Raw genomic sequence first — 16,573 nt, 5'->3', positions numbered from 1 at the left:
GAATTTTAAAAAGTAATGTTTAATGTTCTATGAAACGTTTCATTCCAGATGTATTCAGTCAGGTTAGGAAACACCGTTTGAGTTCTGAGCAGCTTAAAAAACACTGAGTCACTGTAAATATACACGTCCGCTACACACAGACACATACTGAGAATATTTTCAATTTTAAACTAAAAAAAACAAACAAGAACGAAATATATTTTTTTTAAAGTAACTCGGTGTACTGTACATAAAGGCATCAAGAATACATTTTTGCGTCTTATATCCAGCTCAACAAAGTTCAGTGTAAATAAAAATTAAATGTTTGATCATAAACTTCCTGACATTCAGTACTTATCTTTGACCTGTTTATTTAAATAAACTAAGCAAATATTATACACTGATCTAGATCTGCCATGTATTTACTATAAAGTCTCAAAGAATTATTGGAAATATTACAAAATAAGGCACAATATTTACAGTGTTTAGACAGTGATGTGAAAAAGCCACAATCCCAGGCTGTCACAGTTTACAGTTTACGAAGGCTCAGCCTCTCAGTGAAATGTGTTTCATTTGATTTCTCAGACAAGTTTTTGTTCATAATGACTCCGTTCTTCCTCATTCAAAAGTGCCATACATGATTTACAGGAAGGTCCACTTGTGAAGTTTCCTGACTTTTTTCCATCTTGTGCATCTTCTATCCATAAGTCAGTGGGCATCTGTAGTACTCATTGACCATTATTTGCCGTACTGCGTGCCTCGCCTCAGCCAGTCCCGCCAAGGGGATTGTGTTTTGTCCTCATTAGTGTCTGAACTCCAAGAGGAGGAAGAGGGCTGGCGTGTCCAGGTGGAGGCTACTTTGCTGGGTCTACGGAAGAATGACATGCCATTGGAAGTGGGCTTCTTGTGAGGCTGCTCCAACTGCTGCTGCGACTTGAGCTGCTGGTTGATGACTATCTGGATGTCGTCCTGAGGAAAACACAAGAAAAGAATCAACAAGGTGCCTGAAGAGCACAGACCGCGGTGTCTTATCTTTCTGACGCAAGGACAGTAGGTCAACCCTGAACTCAGTCAAACTGCCTGCACCAGATGTGTCACGTTTGTCATAATGCCAAAGAAGATCAGAACTATATTATTAATTATCTGATGTAGCTGTATTGTCTGTCACTCTGCTCTATTTTCATCCACAAACTATTAAAAAATATAATTTAGGCACAGAGTTGCATCAGGTGACAGCTTTCTTCTTCAAAAAAACATGGGGGGAATGAGCTGACTTTAGGTACACCTTTGTCTCCAAAGAAGTTAAATGTAAGTATTTTAAAACTTTTTATTAACTAAAGAGTATAGGATATCAAGATATATGATGTTGAAATTGCTCATTAACAAGATATTAATAAAAAAGAGCACCCAAGAATCTATGAGTAAAGATGGACTCATTTTCCTTCATTTTTTCCCAGGAGGCCAATAGTTAAATCAAGTTACAGATTAAATTCATTAAGCTGAAACTGCAAACAAGAAGAAGGCAATTCTTTACCTGAGGTACATTAAGTAATATAATTTACCTATTAAGATATGATGCAACGTATGTATGATAGATATAGATATCTGTTATTCATAGTATTTTACAGATACTTTCACCAGAAAGACTAATAAGGAGAATGAAATGATTTGTAACTTACGGAGGAAGTTTACTTTATCCCATATTTAATAAAGATATCTGCAGAATATGAATCATTGTTTTGTTTCTAAATTTGATCTGCATCCTTTTTGTTGAAGTATGAGCGATCCGACCACCCGGCTGCCTTATATCCAGTCTGGCCCTCGGCAGGAGGGTCCCCCCTGATGAGCCTGGTCCTGCTCAAGGTTTCTTCCCTCCTAAAGGGGAGTTTTTCCTTGCCACTGTTTGGCTTAAGGTTTTTCTCCCACTAGGGGAGTTTTTACCTGCCATTGTTTATGTAATAACTGCTCGGGGGTCATGTTCTGGGTATGGGTCTCTGTAAAGCGTCTAGAGACAACTCTGTTGTATTAGACGCTATATAAATAAAATTGAATTGAATTGAATTGAATTGAATATCCCTTAACACAGAACCAGACCAGATCTGTCACACACACACTCCGGTGAGGAAACTTGGGTGCATATTGTTGAATCACTCCTAAAACTAAGACTCTAAAAAATGTTTCCCTGAAATAACAGATGTTAAAATGTACCGTTTGAAAAGCGGGGTAAGCGATTTCTGGATGATAAATGTTGATATTAGAACAAATGATCCCTCCTACTCCCTCAGAGAGGCTAGTTTAAGGCAGAGTGGGCTCACCTGCCAGGCCTCAAGCTCCTGTGACAGCTCCAGTTTACGTTGAATGGCTTCTAACAACTGGTTGTTCAGAGACATCATGTCGTTTTTGCTTCTCACCAACTCCGCCTCCATCATGTTTTTCCTATCAAGAAGGAATGAAACCTCATCAGTAATACCAGTAAAAAATATATAGCAGATAGATGCGAAATTCAAATAGCCCATAGCCATCTCTTTCTTTCTCTGCAATAGGAAAAAAATCATTTCAGTTGGAATATTGTGAAAGGATGAATTACTTACTTGGCTATGGCTTCATCCCGGTCTTTAATGGCTTGTTGTACCGTGTCCCTTTGATCCTGTGTACTCTGCAGCCTCTTTAGCAGCTCAGCATTCTCCTGCTGCAGCTGGATGTTCTGCAGGCAGAAGATTGAGTAAGAATAATCTTTTAATGAAACAAAAAGAGACCCTGTTGTTGCATTAAAGTTATATCTGAGGAGCCTTTTTTATCTGCTAATCTTTTTCGTAAACCTCATGAACAAGACAATCTAGAAAAAAAAAGTGTTTTATATGTAGTAAAATAAATACCGGTAATTGAGAAATGTAACATTTTTTATTCTATTAGATGTGCATATATAAACACATGTGAGAGGAGACTATTTACTTTAAAAAAGCTCAAACTAAATAACCTAAACAAAGATAAACTCTTGAACCTGGATATGACACTATGGACTGCAGTGAGTACTGGTGCAGCCTGGTCCTGACCTAATGGCCAACCAGAGGCACCGTTTCTGTTCGTAAGACAAGTCATTCATCACTTGGTTACCTGATCTCTCAGCTCCTGTGCTGTGCTCAGATTCCGATTAACAAAACCTGGATTCAGCTCCTGGGGTAGAGAGAACAGAGAGGGATTGTGTGTCAGGCATGTATGTGCACCAGAGACACTCACTGGAGTTGGCCCACTTGTATGGTACTTTTAGGGTGGAGCAGGAAGGACTGGATATTTAGTTACATTGATAAATGGATGTTACAGCTTTGAACAGAATTCAAAGGTCATGAGACACAATTGGACAATTGTATGTGCTTGTTAGTGCCAAGTACAGGCTTAATGCATCTAGCACACTAGTATCCAGTGTGTACATGGGGCACACTGTTGTAGCCACTCATTTCAGGGCCTCTAACACCCATACAGGGGGACGGTAGTTAGATCAACTGAATAAACTAATGATTGTGACACATGAGCAGGCTGCTTTCTGTATTCATCATTTGGACTTTCTCTGTATCCAAGATTGACTTCTTGGAGATAAAAATAAACATTGGTGTTGCTCTGTCAGTAAAGCTGGCTGTAAAACCTACATTTTAAAGTTGCATTGGCGTAAGACAAAATTAAAAAAAAAAGATGTATTGGTCCTTTAAAAGTAATACCCGTGCAACCAAGTTGCAGTATCCTTTTTCCACTTTGTTAACAATCTTAACTTTCTTAGCCCATATTGTTTGTACATTGATATATGTACTTGCAGCAGTGATAAGTTCAGGGATCAGTGCTACAAGCGAGCACCTGGCACCCACATCATTCAGAGCAGACGGGCAAACTTATGGTTTTCTTTCTCCACTTTTGCTCTGAAAAGAAAATTTAATGTGGTGCAATCAAGCGATTTTGTTCAAGAAAACTTTGAATCGGTTTACATCTCTTAATAGTAATGATATGGTAGAAAATGACACATTTCTAAAAAACCCCACCCACAGAACTCAACTTTTGCTGCAGGACTGGATGTCAACTGAACTATCGTTGTGAACTAATCCACCAAAAGTTAGTTTGCAAGTGGGCTGTGGTTATGTAATGATGGTGAAGGAACCAAATCAGTCTGAACGAAAAAAAAAGTTTTGGACTTTTAGTCTTAATTCTTTAGAGACTTGTCATGCCTCTCATGATCTAAAGTGCATGTTTTTTTTATATTGTGGGAGAAAGCTGGACTGCTGAAAGAAAACAGACAGATAAGGGGAGAGCACGAGTTACCACAGAGTTCTGTGTGTAAAGGCTGGGCTTTGAGTTTGACCGTTTTGAGCCAGGCCATCCATTCATATTGTTAGCATTTTGTGACTTATTAGATTGGGAACTTTGGCTTCTTGGTTGATGCTCGTTCTTCTATGTACCGTTTTTTTTAATGCAATGTCTACGTACAATAATAATATATGATTCAAACTCCTCGATGGTATGAAAGCCGCAGTGTACTTTTCTTGCACTTTGATGTGAAACAACAATGCAGCCTTTTATTTCCATTTCCTGTCATGGTCCTCACCTGGGGGCTGGATGCCTGAGCCAGAGTTTCAGCCACTCCCTTCAGCAGGTGAAGCATGGCCAGCACGTCCTCCTGTTGATCCACGACCTCTGGCCTCCCTGACCTTTCCCGATCCTCAGTCAGCGGGAGGAGTAACTTGAGGATGGAGCCCATTTCATGTGTTATCTACATAGAACAGGGACACAAACCTACTGATTTATGTTTGCTATTAAAGTATAAGGTTTAAAATACATTCAAAAGAAACAAAAAAACAAAACACTATTTATTCCAGTTCACTGGTATTATATATATATATATATATATATATATATATATATATATATATATATATATATATATATATATATATATACACACACACACACAAAATACACAACCTGTGTGAAATGGTATTTACAAAAAAGGAGGAGGACCACATTACCTCATCACTATATTTAACTTATTCAACCTGTAGCAAATAATTGTGTTAAGACATGAACAGGCTTATTCCCTAATGAAAGCCGAGTTACAGTACAGCATTACTTTTGATCAAATGTCAATCCATTGTTTGATTTTGGGTGCCTCTACACACCCTCATCAAATAAATGTTATGAACGCTCCTAAACATGGAAACTCCATGGATGTGGCCATGACAAACAGGAAACGTATTGAATGACTCATGAGCACAGCCACATATCCCATTTTCCTGCCAAAACACAAATGTATACATTCAGGGAGTGAGAACACTGCTGCTGCTCTCTTTCTCAGACATGACTAAAAACGTGTATCCTCCAAAAGTCTCATCTAAGATTTATTTGCAGCTTTTTCACTTTAGGATATTCACACCTTCTCCTTGTGTCAAACAAGTCTCTCTGCCGCACAGAACTTGTACAAAATGTTCCGTCACTGCGTTCCTCTCTGCACAGACACCTGCTGCACATTCACAATTATTTATTTTTTTACATTTAACATAAATGATGTGTCTGTGATCTCACTCCTCGTATCTTTCAGGAAAGACCAATTAAAAAAAATGTTATTCCCAGTGATCGTAGCCAATTCTGGATATAATAACATTTGGTTATTTTGGACAACATGGGATTTAATTCAAATCTTTCTCTTCCTATAATGTATCAGTTTACCCAGCTGTGCTCTGATTGTATTAAACACCCAATCTACCTCTTCTTTGCTGACACCCAAGTCCGCCGTCTCCAGTTCTGATAGCAGGGAGACATCTCTGTGGCTCCTGGATTCCTGCAGAGACACCTCCTCCTCTAGCTCCTCCACCCGAGCCTGCAGCTGCTGCGAACGGCTCCGTGCCACCTCCACCTCCTGCCACGCCTCAGCTAGCTGAAAAGACGAGGAGGGACAGGCATGAATGGTGCATATACAAAGCTCAAAGGCACAAATATGAGTCTGATGTCAACGAGATGCACGAGGGAAAAATATAATTCTAAGTGCTCCTGGTTTCTGAAGTCATCTGACCACAGTTATGTGTGCTTTAAAAACAAACCCTCAAGAGTGACATTCAGCAGAGTAGAAATCCTGACATGCCAGATTCCAGCTTTCAGCCAACATGAAACTAAACGAGGACAAGTGGAATCCAGACTTGTGGGTTAAAGATACAATGACGGGGATGAGGTGATTGTTTCGTAATTCTTTCCACAATCCCGCCGAAACCCAGGCCGCCAAAATCCCTTTGTTACTGACTCGCTCATTCATACTCCTGTTTAGTGCAGCTTCCTGCTACAGTGAACCCCAGTCACACTGTATTTACATAAAAGATACAGTAATGTTCTCGATATGTCTATTTCTAACATCTGTGAGTGTGTGTGTGTGTGTGTGTGTGTGTGTGTGTGTGTGTGTTATTCACCTGCTGGGTGTGCTGCTGGCTGAGTTGCTCATGGAGAGCTAGACGTACATGTAAAGAGGCCAAATTCGTCCTCAGCTCTGCATTTTCTTGACACACACTCTCCAAGCGCTGTTCCAGCTCCTGCTCTTTCTTTGTAAGGCGCAACACCTTATAAAACAAACAAACACAAAAACACTCATTCAGAAAAAACAAAAAGGTACTATATTTGGGGAGAAAACCTATATTACTCCCCTGCATCATGCCTTAACAATCACCAAGGGATGTAATCATAACACACGTTTAAAAATAAAAGAAAGAAATTAACTTCCTACACTCACTTGGACATATGTTTTCTTTACCAAACCACATTCAGTCTCCTTCTACTTGAAACACTTAACCTTTTTATGGCCTCTTTCCTGAAAGGCCCAGTATACAGACTAATCTGCTGACTGGTCATAGATAGTCCGGTGAGAGACGGAGGCTCATTCTTTCTCAGATGATGTGACAAAATATATGCAAATATATTTCATAACCATGTCATCACACCCAGTAAGTAAAGCCAACAAAGCAAATGAGGTGTCTTCTGTGGAACAGAATAACTCCCGTTGGTGATGATGTTATGTTAAGCTATGTTGCACTCTGAAGGACAGTGGAAAACCCAAAAGGGAGAATATGATCATTGCTGCTTGAAGGACCAAATGTCTGAAGATTACTGATTTTTTCATGTGCCTAAAATCCCTCAGAAATATTGCAACTTTAAAATCATTAATTGAAAATAATCTTTTGGTCTCATACGACTTGATAAGGCACATTGCTTTCACATATCTGCCACAATTTTAAATCTATCATTTTATGCAAAAATGGGCCACCATTTTATTTTCTTCTATTTTGTTATATTGCCTGCTTTTAAATATTTTATTGCAAGATATTCAGCTAGTGTTACATAATGGTGCAAACGTAAAAATATAAAAAGAGAAACACATTTCACAAAAGTAAAAACATAATATGAAAATCACAAAAGGAATACATTGGTTCAGTTTGTTCTGGTCAGCACACAAAACTTTCTTTAACAAAAAACATCTCACTAGAATATTTTTTAAGCAAAAATGTAACATTCAGGATCAGATTTGATTTGTTTTCAGGTTTGGAAGCTACATACTGTGGTGTTTTAGTATGTGTACTGCAGTAGTTACCTGCTCCCTCATGGCACTGATCAGCTCCTCGTCCTGCGGTCTGTTTTGGTTTCCTTTCTGTTGGAGCTCCTGCTTCAGAGCCTGCAGCTCGCTGGACATGGCTTTCTGCACCTCCATTGCCTTCAAATGGACAGAAAAGGACAAAACAAAAAAGATTCACATTCAGTGATCAAGCACAGACAAATAAAGTCAATTTACTAAAAAAGAAAGGATCACGAGAGGAATTTCATGACTTTAGATGTATTCACGTTGATCTATTCCAGAGTTTGTGCCCGATTTCCACAATGCAGACACGCTTAAGGGAAAGCGCATATCTGATTGTGATGCAGGGCCCATCTGGTGTAATGACCAGTATAGAAGAGAAAAAAGTCCTTAATGAGACCATCACTCAAGCTGAAAATTGTCCCCTTTCTTTTCGCTACCAAGCAACCAGTGCATCCCTAATAAAAATAATTGATTTAGCTCAACCCTTATGAACCTCGTGCTTTTAAAAAGGAAATAAAAGTTGTATTTTCCTCTGTTGTGGCTTATTTCCCCCACTGTTTCATACACAATATGATTCTGAAACAATAACTCAAACTCTGGGTTGCTGATAAGCCAGTTCTGAGTCCCTCAGTGATCAGACAACCCTCATCCCCCCTCCTACGCTCTGCTCTGGGACCCTTGATTCCTCTTACTCAGCAGTTTGGCGGGCCCCTGTCAGGTCCCATCACCACCACATAATACAAGATGAAAGGCTGGCCCCTGCAGCAGATGGAGTGGAGGGCATCTTGGTATTGCTGGTGACATCATCATGCCAAATTAGACAACAATACAACAGAGGGTCAAGTGAGTAAAGTTGTACATCATGAGAGTAAAGCTGGAAGGTGCAGCAGAGGGAGTGAGGTGGGAATGCAAGAGGGAAGTGTGTTTGTGTGTGTGTGAGAGAGAGAGAGACGAAAGTAAACCAGGCAGTGATGGATAAAAATAAAAAAAGCATGTTGACATGAGAAGAGAAGAAGGGGGAGACTGAAGATGAGTTTGTTTGTCCCCATGAATTGTCATTACTGTTGCCTCATCTTGCCAACGGGGGCCTCTTCCACAATAGAAGCAGCGACCCACTGGGAATCACCAAAACACAAGTTGAAGTAGGACGCTTCATTTGACAGAAACACGAAGCCTGAGATGATATTCCCTCATACGGGCCCCCAAGCCGCTGCCTTGATCAATCCAAACACTGAGGCATCTACCAGCTGACCACCCCAGCTACAGCAGAAGCCCTCAGGGATTGCACAGAAAAGATGGCTCTCCCCTGGGAACCAGAGATGTTTGGGTATGAGAGGGAGGATCAAAAAGACAAAATTACAGATTTATATCTCTCTGCAACCTATATTGTCTTTTCCGTTTTGGTGGTCAGATGAACAATCCCGACGGGGGGTACAGAGGTCACAGGGGCTTGTCTGAATTCAGGCAGCTCTTTTTACAAACGGAAATCCACAGTGACTGATTTGTCACAGCTGTCCAAAAACACACTGTGATCCACACCCACTGAGTGATCATGTAGCACTGGGTGGGAAAAAAGAGGTGAAAAGGTAATGTGTGGATCTAAATGGTCAATTAAAAAAAAAGGAACGGATAATTGTACCTCTGTATACTGCATCTTTTTGGGGAACTGCAGAAAAACTCAAAGCTTGCTTGTCAAAATCTCAAAAAACAAGGACAAATAGGTCAGTTGCACTGTTATGTTGCTTTTCATCACATTTTGTTCTTTTCTTGAAGAATTATATCAATTCCAAAACACTGTTTACTACAGCAAATGAAGTCAGAGTGGTAAAAAAGGAAGGCCTACATGGCCGAAACATGTTGGCATTTTTAACTTTTTCTAAGCCATGATTTAATAAAGGCTTTTTATATTTTTCTAACTTCCTGAGTGCCTCGGTTTTTCAATCTTTTGAATCTTTTGGATCCCCATGCCGACGAGCACCTGAAGTATACTTTTTATACACCCAGCAGCACTCCATGCGTTTGTAGTTGCACTAATGAAGTCAGAGTGGTATTTGTAAACCAAACCCAACTGATAACCCAAACTCTTAATCACTAAAGTTAAAGAATAATTCTGGTTTTTCAAAGCTGATGCCTCTTTTCAAATGATTCATTTAGTTACAAAAGATTACTGTAATTAATTTAATAGTTAGATTACTTCCACGGGCACTGCACAAGAGCTATAATCGTATTCAAGAGAGAATTGTCTATAACAGATGAAGATGTGTGTCCAAAAAGTTCCAGAGCACTTCAATAAGTAGCCTCTCAATGAACCTTAGTGGGAGGAGGGTTATTCCCCAAAGACAACTGCACAAAATGCAAGTGAAAGCGTGGAGAGCATTCACGAAGACATGAAACATTTTACAGTTATGTGAAGAGAGGTTCAAAAACTGGTTTGGGTTGGAACATCTCCAAAATGATGGCAATGAAAATCAGCTTCTGTGACCTGACACAAGGAGTTGTGGTGCAAATGAATAACACAGCATCATCACCATCTGATCTAACAAAAATGCAGTTCTAAGAGCAGACATACCTGTGGCAGAAGGAGAAAAAACAATAGCATAATTAATCAAACTTATCCAGCCATGCATTCATGCAAGCTGCCACCAGGTCAAAAAAAAAAAAAAAAAACGTTTTGACTCAATTGCACTGCAGGACGACATTTCACATTTGCCTGTTATCAGATTGTCACTCAATAAAACATTTTTGTTCCAACATTTGGACTCGGTAAGATAAACCTAATATACAAAAAGAACTTATTAACCTAATTAATAAAAATGAAAAAATATGAGGAATATCAAAAGATGCATGTTGGCATAAGTCCATCCATGTCCTGAACCAGCTTTGAGGATGTATCTTTCTTTTAGAGTAAACAGCTTTACCCAAGAACCAAAAAATGAATATTATCAGCCGTCCCAGCAGGGAGGTATTTCTTATCCAGCAGCCGTGTTTATTTTTAAATTACCAATACACTGCCAGTACTGTGCAAAAAGGACTCAGACTACAATCAGTATAATGTGTAAAACTCATTCTTCTGGGTGTGTTTCCTTGTAAGTAGTTCCTTTGAATAACATTTCATGTTTTCCTTAGATAAAAACTCCCTGTAAATTATCTCATTGAGTCTAGTAGGTAATCATAAACAGAGGCATCAAACACAAGGTGCAGTTCTCAATGGCTAACCTGTTTTCATTTCATTATTTTTTTCCTCTTCATTTTAAAGATTCACACCTGAGTCATGTGACAGTCAGGCACACGCAAACATTGCTTTTATTATGGATGCTTCCTCAAATGCACCAAGAGAGATAGTCCCAGAAAATGTCTCCTTTGAGATTCCCGGAAAGTATTTTCTCTCTCAGAGCTGTTTGCAGTTTCTGCTAAATTCTTTCTGAATTCTTTCTCTCTCAGGTTTCAGTAGCGAGATTACAATGCCCTTCTGCAGATTCCTGCCATGCCCCATCTACACTCACAGCAATAACAGTGTTCCAAGTTCTGTGAAACCTGCTGGAGCTTCACTCCAAACATATTTACATTGCATTTCATTAGCAGAAGCTTTTCCAAAGTGACTTGGAAGTGATGAACATACTGAGGCAATGTGGGGTCCAGTATCTTTGCCCAGGATGCTTCCACACAGGGGAAATGAGCTTTGAAGGAGAATTGCTCTGTCTCCTGAACTACAGCCACCCCTACTTCCTGTACACAGAGAAATTAACTACTGTAGAGGTTTTTGTAGACTTCCTGCCATACTGGATTTTCTTTAAAATGTGTACAGACTGATTCCTGAAGTTTCAAATAATCGTTTTCCTTCAAACTTAAACATGTTTGGCTGAATGGATCCACAGAACAAGTATCAAAAGGTTTGTTTGGATGTTGCTTTTTGAGAATGTAAATCATAAATCTATGACGCTAAGAAGGAAGTGAGGTCATCTCACAGCAAAACTTTGAGTCATCAAAACCAAACTATATGTTGTGTAACACATCTTCTAGCTTCCTTCATTTTTTTTCCTTCTACTCATGTCTAAATTCTTCCCTGTAAGAAAAGTAAAAAGATGTGAGGGACAAAGACGACAAGCAACAAAATGAGAAGCCTTCAGTTACATGGTGTCGTAGCAGTAAATAACAAAACAACCGGTGTATCACGCAGTATGTTTAATAGTACATTTCAGAAGTTATGCCACTTGATATCAAGGTCATGGGAGGAGAGGAGAAGCACAAGCCAGAATAAAGAAAATCACCAATGATCACATGACTCCCATTTGTGACCACGGGAGCAAATTCTAACAAATAATAAATTATTTACGTGTTTGATCACACCGCAGAAGATCTAATCTAAGCACCAAATCATGCCAACTTATTGAGTTGAACATTGCCTTACACTCTGGATTTTTTTCTGACTATTCTTATAGAAACTCTGAAGACTACATCAGGCACAGACGACCTACATGAACTTGTCAGTGACGGGAACTTTCCTAAGTCTTCACTGATACTGAAATAAATATCTTCGGGTTCGTTTTTTTACAAAAGTGTGACATTTAAAGAGGCTCAGGTAATCTGTGGAAGCTATTTCTTGTTGTTGCCATACATCATTCTTTGCCATGATTGAACTTCATCAATCTGATCATCATTTTTTTACGACTATCTACGCATAATTACACAAACGCAGCCACAACTCACCACACCAGGCAGCGGCCCAAAAGAAGCAACAACACCCTTCACCACGTCCGACGACGACACATCAGTCGTGGAGTTTCTTCGCTCTCCCTTTCTTAAAATGCATTTGCTCTCATCTGACTTTTACAAGCTCTCAGAGTCCGTTGTTACCCATGTATGATGCCAGGCAGCCAAATAAAACATTTCCCCCACTTCCTTCTATGAAAGCAGTTCAAACAGGGGCACAAGCTTTTATCTAAATTGTCTTTTTCCTGAACTTCAAGACTGTCTGCTGAGTCCTCCAGCCGGGGTAGATATTCATAGTTCCTACTTCTGTGGACCTTGACTTATGGGAGGGTTCCAGTGCTGCTTGGATGCATTTTTAACTTTTCCAGCTCAAGTTCACTGCTTATTTAGAAAAAACACAAAGAAGAGCTCTGCTTAGTGATCCATCAAGTGAAACAGCAAGCAACAGCTGTATTATCTGGATATACAGTACAAGTCCCTACTTTGTAGCCTGGAAAATTCCTCAAGGTTGTCTGGCTGAGTGACCTAATCAGCTAAAACGTCTTAACTGATAAGGAGCTGTAAAGTTTATGTTACCGACATGATTTTCTCCTCAGTGAACGGCATTTCCTTGGTATCAAACACTAAAGATCATAAACCTGAACCAATCCAAGTTGAACGATTTGAGTCAGCTATATGTTGTCAGTGTTCTCATCCATTACGTCAATGAAGTATTAAAGTTAAAAGTTAACTTCACCTAATCCAATGAACTGGTTGAACAGTTCATAATGTTCTTGTGTAAAGTTCTAGCTAATGACTAATCTAATACTTAATTAAACTGCCCATTTTTCTAAATTAACTGCCCAACTAAACAATAAAAAGTGATTAAAAAAAAAGTCAATCGCACTTGAAAAACTGGGATCACAGAAAATGAAATTAACCTAAATAGTTATTTTGCCTTCAGTTGTGTGTAAAACCAGCAGCTCAGACCTTTTCACAGCTATACTCCTTCTGTACTTGACCTGAAAACAAGTCTTGATGTTTCTATTTTTGCATAGGATTTCCATCATGCCCCACACCTGCACAGATCATTTGCTAGAGGCCAAATTCTCAGGCCATGTTTCACATCGGTCTCTCCTACTCATTTTTATTCACACACACACACACACACACACACACACACACACACACACACACACACACACACACACACACACACACACACACACACACACACACACACACACACACACACACACACACACACACACACACACACACACACACACACACACACACACACACACACACACACACACACACACACACACACACACACACACACACACACACACACACACACACACACACACAATGGTTTGCTCTGAGCCTGCAGGACTGTCTCAGAAAATTTGAATATTATGATAAAGTTTAAGATTAAGATTCCCAGAATATTATATTTTTTTTAGATAGGATATTTGAGTTTTCTTAAGCTGTAAGCCATGATCAGCAATATTAAAATAATAAAAGGCTTGCAATATTTCAGTTGATTTGTAATGAATCCAGAATGTATGACATTTTTGTCTTTGTAATTGCATTACAGAAAATCACAATATTCAAATTTTCTGAGACAGTCCTGTATGCTCTCTGTTCTAGACTCAGTAACTCTGATGCCCGGGTGTTTGAGTTTCAGCAGGTGGATTGGGTAACAGGCTGACTTATCTACTTGGACTCAGATAGCCCGCAGCCTTGGACAACAGGTGTTTGTTTCGGCCAAGGTGGGGGGTTTTCTGCACCAAACTCAGATCTACAGTAAGGTGCACAAATCACTCCACAAATCGAGACACACACGTGACACTCACAGTATTAAGCTCCTCTTTGAGCTGCAGCGTTTGCTCGCTGTGCTCCAGCTGGGCTCGACTCTTGTCCCTTTCGGCCTGGCTGAGGGCCTGGCTGAGCCGCTCCACCTTGGCACCCAGCTCCCTCGCATCCCTCTCCAGATCCCCCACCTGGCTCTCCCACTGGGACTGGGAGCCTTCCAGCTTCAGTCGCAGCTCATGCCGTCCCTGCTCCAGCTCCTACACACATGTAGAAATGATACACGTCTTGACAGGTGGAAATGGGGAATCTCAGTAAGATGGGGTAAATATCTCAAAATGTCAAAACAGAAATAGAGTTGAATCCATGCATTTACATTTTGTGCTAGTTAGGAGAATCTAAAGCTCATATGTTTTAATTAATACCAGCAACAATGGTTCTTGTCTTATAAGTGATTAAATGACTGACAGCTGTAATCTGAATTAATAAATGAGCAAACTGAGGCTCCACTGAAAATGTATCAGCATACAAGTCATCCAACTAGAGTCAGTAAACAATTTTCTCTCCATGTCATACGCATACATCTGCAAAATTAAACATGCAGATAAAAGAAACATGCTGTTTTTGTTTGACAAACAAAGAATTTGTATTCTTGCAGATTTTTTTTTTAATGATAAGTTCTTGCCAGTTAGCCATAATGGTTTGGCTCAAATACAGCAGCTGACAAGAACTAATTGAGCTCAAGTAGAGCATGACTGCTGCCCCAGAATCAGCTGGGGCCCCCTGGACCCAGCAGAAGCTGCTGAGACCGAACCAGCATCATGCCAAAATGTCGGCTCACTATATCTCGGTCCCAAATGCGTTTTTTTTTTTTATTGATTGAAGAATTTATTAGAAGAATTGCATAGGATCAGGTACAGTTTCATGACAGTACAGATTCGCTGATACAAAGTCAACTAAAAGGCATTATTCCAAGAAAGCATTACACTTGTTTACATTGGAGACCTTTTTTTAAACTCATATAACATTGAATGACATACAGGTAAGAAGCAGTACTTTGTAGGGAAGTTTAAATGTGGGAATTCCCACATCCCAAACCCATGTTTGGATGAAGTTTACTGGGGCAGGATTAACAGATCTGGATCAGTGCCACATGTTTGCGTCACTTTAAAGCGTTAATATTTTATATAACTGCCAAACACGATAAGAGTTAACAACGAATACCTGAAGGACACATTGCTTTCTCAAAGATAACCTGTTATGTAAGTCAGTCAGTCGGTCAGTCCCTATAACCTCCCAGGTGTGTGATTTAGACGACCACAGGTCAACCTGCTGAAATTTGCCAAACATACATTTAGATCAGTGGTTCCCAAACTGTGTGCCGTGGCACACTGGTGTGCCTTGAGGCAAGTCCAAGTGTGCCGTGGGATTTTGTGACAACCATAGCCTACCACAACTAGACAAAAATAATTATTTTAATTTACTATATACTACTTTGAATGCACTCATTCCATAATACAGAGGCAAACTCTTTATCTAAAAACTATTTTTAAAAATCCTCCTGAAATGGGTGTGTTTGATGAAGCCCAATTTGATAAAGTTTAAATATTTTTGTGAAGTATTTTGTTAATAAATATTTCATGAGTAGAATAGTTGTCTTTGTCATATCTTATTTGGCATTAGTAAATAATAAACTTAACAGATAAACAGATGATATTAGTGCTAACACGTGTTATATAAGGCTATTTTGCACAATAGGTGTGCCTTGAAATTTTTATTTGTCCTTTGGTGTGCCTTGGGCACAGAAAGTTTGGGAACCACTGATTTAGAGAACCGTCAGGTAATTTCACGCTTGTAAAAGCTCCGTGTTTTTCACTCAATGGCTGTTTCTCCGTCTCTGAAGACTTTGTGCCTCAAAAGTTTCACGCAGGTTGGTGACGTCTACCACAAAACATTAAACACAGGAGTTGCAAGTTTGTCAAAGAAAACGTTCATTTTACCAGCTCGCCTAGAAATAAATGATTAAATAAACAGCCGCCCGTCCTAAAATCGTTTCCCAGCCTCGCCTTTCGAAAGTGTCCTCTCTAATCACATCATTTCACCATCATTTCTTTGTGGAAGTTCAGTTTTCCAGACAGAGTGCTCTCTTACCTCCAGTTTGTCGGCGTACTGCTCATGAAGTTTGTCGCTCTGCTGCTTCAGATGACGGTTTTCCAGGAGCAACGCGTTTCCCAGCTGCGCTGCCAAAATAACCTCTTCCTCCTTTTGTTTCAAAGCAGCCACAAGTTCAGCGGGGTCTTGATCATCTGTTATTTCCTCCGCTCCGTAGTCGAAGCAGAAATCCTCCTCCTCCAGGTCCATTTTCTTGGAGCTGAAGCTCCATTCATGCAAATGATCCATAACGAACTAAATTGTGCAGTGTTTCTTGTGCCAAACATGCAAACATGCAAAAATGCAAAAAAAAAAGTCGCGCTCCAAGGTTACTTTTTTCAC

The 16,573-nt window shown here is 39.7% G+C and overlaps 1 protein-coding gene across 1 annotated transcript; it reads right to left on the bottom strand.

Annotated features, from left to right (window-relative positions):
• Positions 1 to 16,573, bottom strand: si:ch211-235m3.5 (BICD family-like cargo adapter 1). The gene is made up of 10 exons (XM_061719331.1): positions 16,232 to 16,573; positions 14,125 to 14,340; positions 7,589 to 7,708; positions 6,417 to 6,563; positions 5,723 to 5,893; positions 4,568 to 4,732; positions 3,094 to 3,153; positions 2,571 to 2,683; positions 2,295 to 2,415; positions 1 to 948 (listed from the first exon to the last, which is right to left on the bottom strand). Exons 1-10 carry the CDS (start codon positions 16,478 to 16,480, stop codon positions 718 to 720), a joined length of 1,593 nt encoding a protein of 530 aa, XP_061575315.1. The 5' UTR covers positions 16,481 to 16,573; the 3' UTR covers positions 1 to 717.

The sequence above is a fragment of the Cololabis saira genome, chromosome 4 (assembly GCF_033807715.1).
Source record: "Cololabis saira isolate AMF1-May2022 chromosome 4, fColSai1.1, whole genome shotgun sequence".
Lineage (NCBI taxonomy): Eukaryota > Metazoa > Chordata > Actinopteri > Beloniformes > Belonidae > Cololabis > Cololabis saira.
This window is presented reverse-complemented; position numbering and strand designations above follow the sequence as displayed.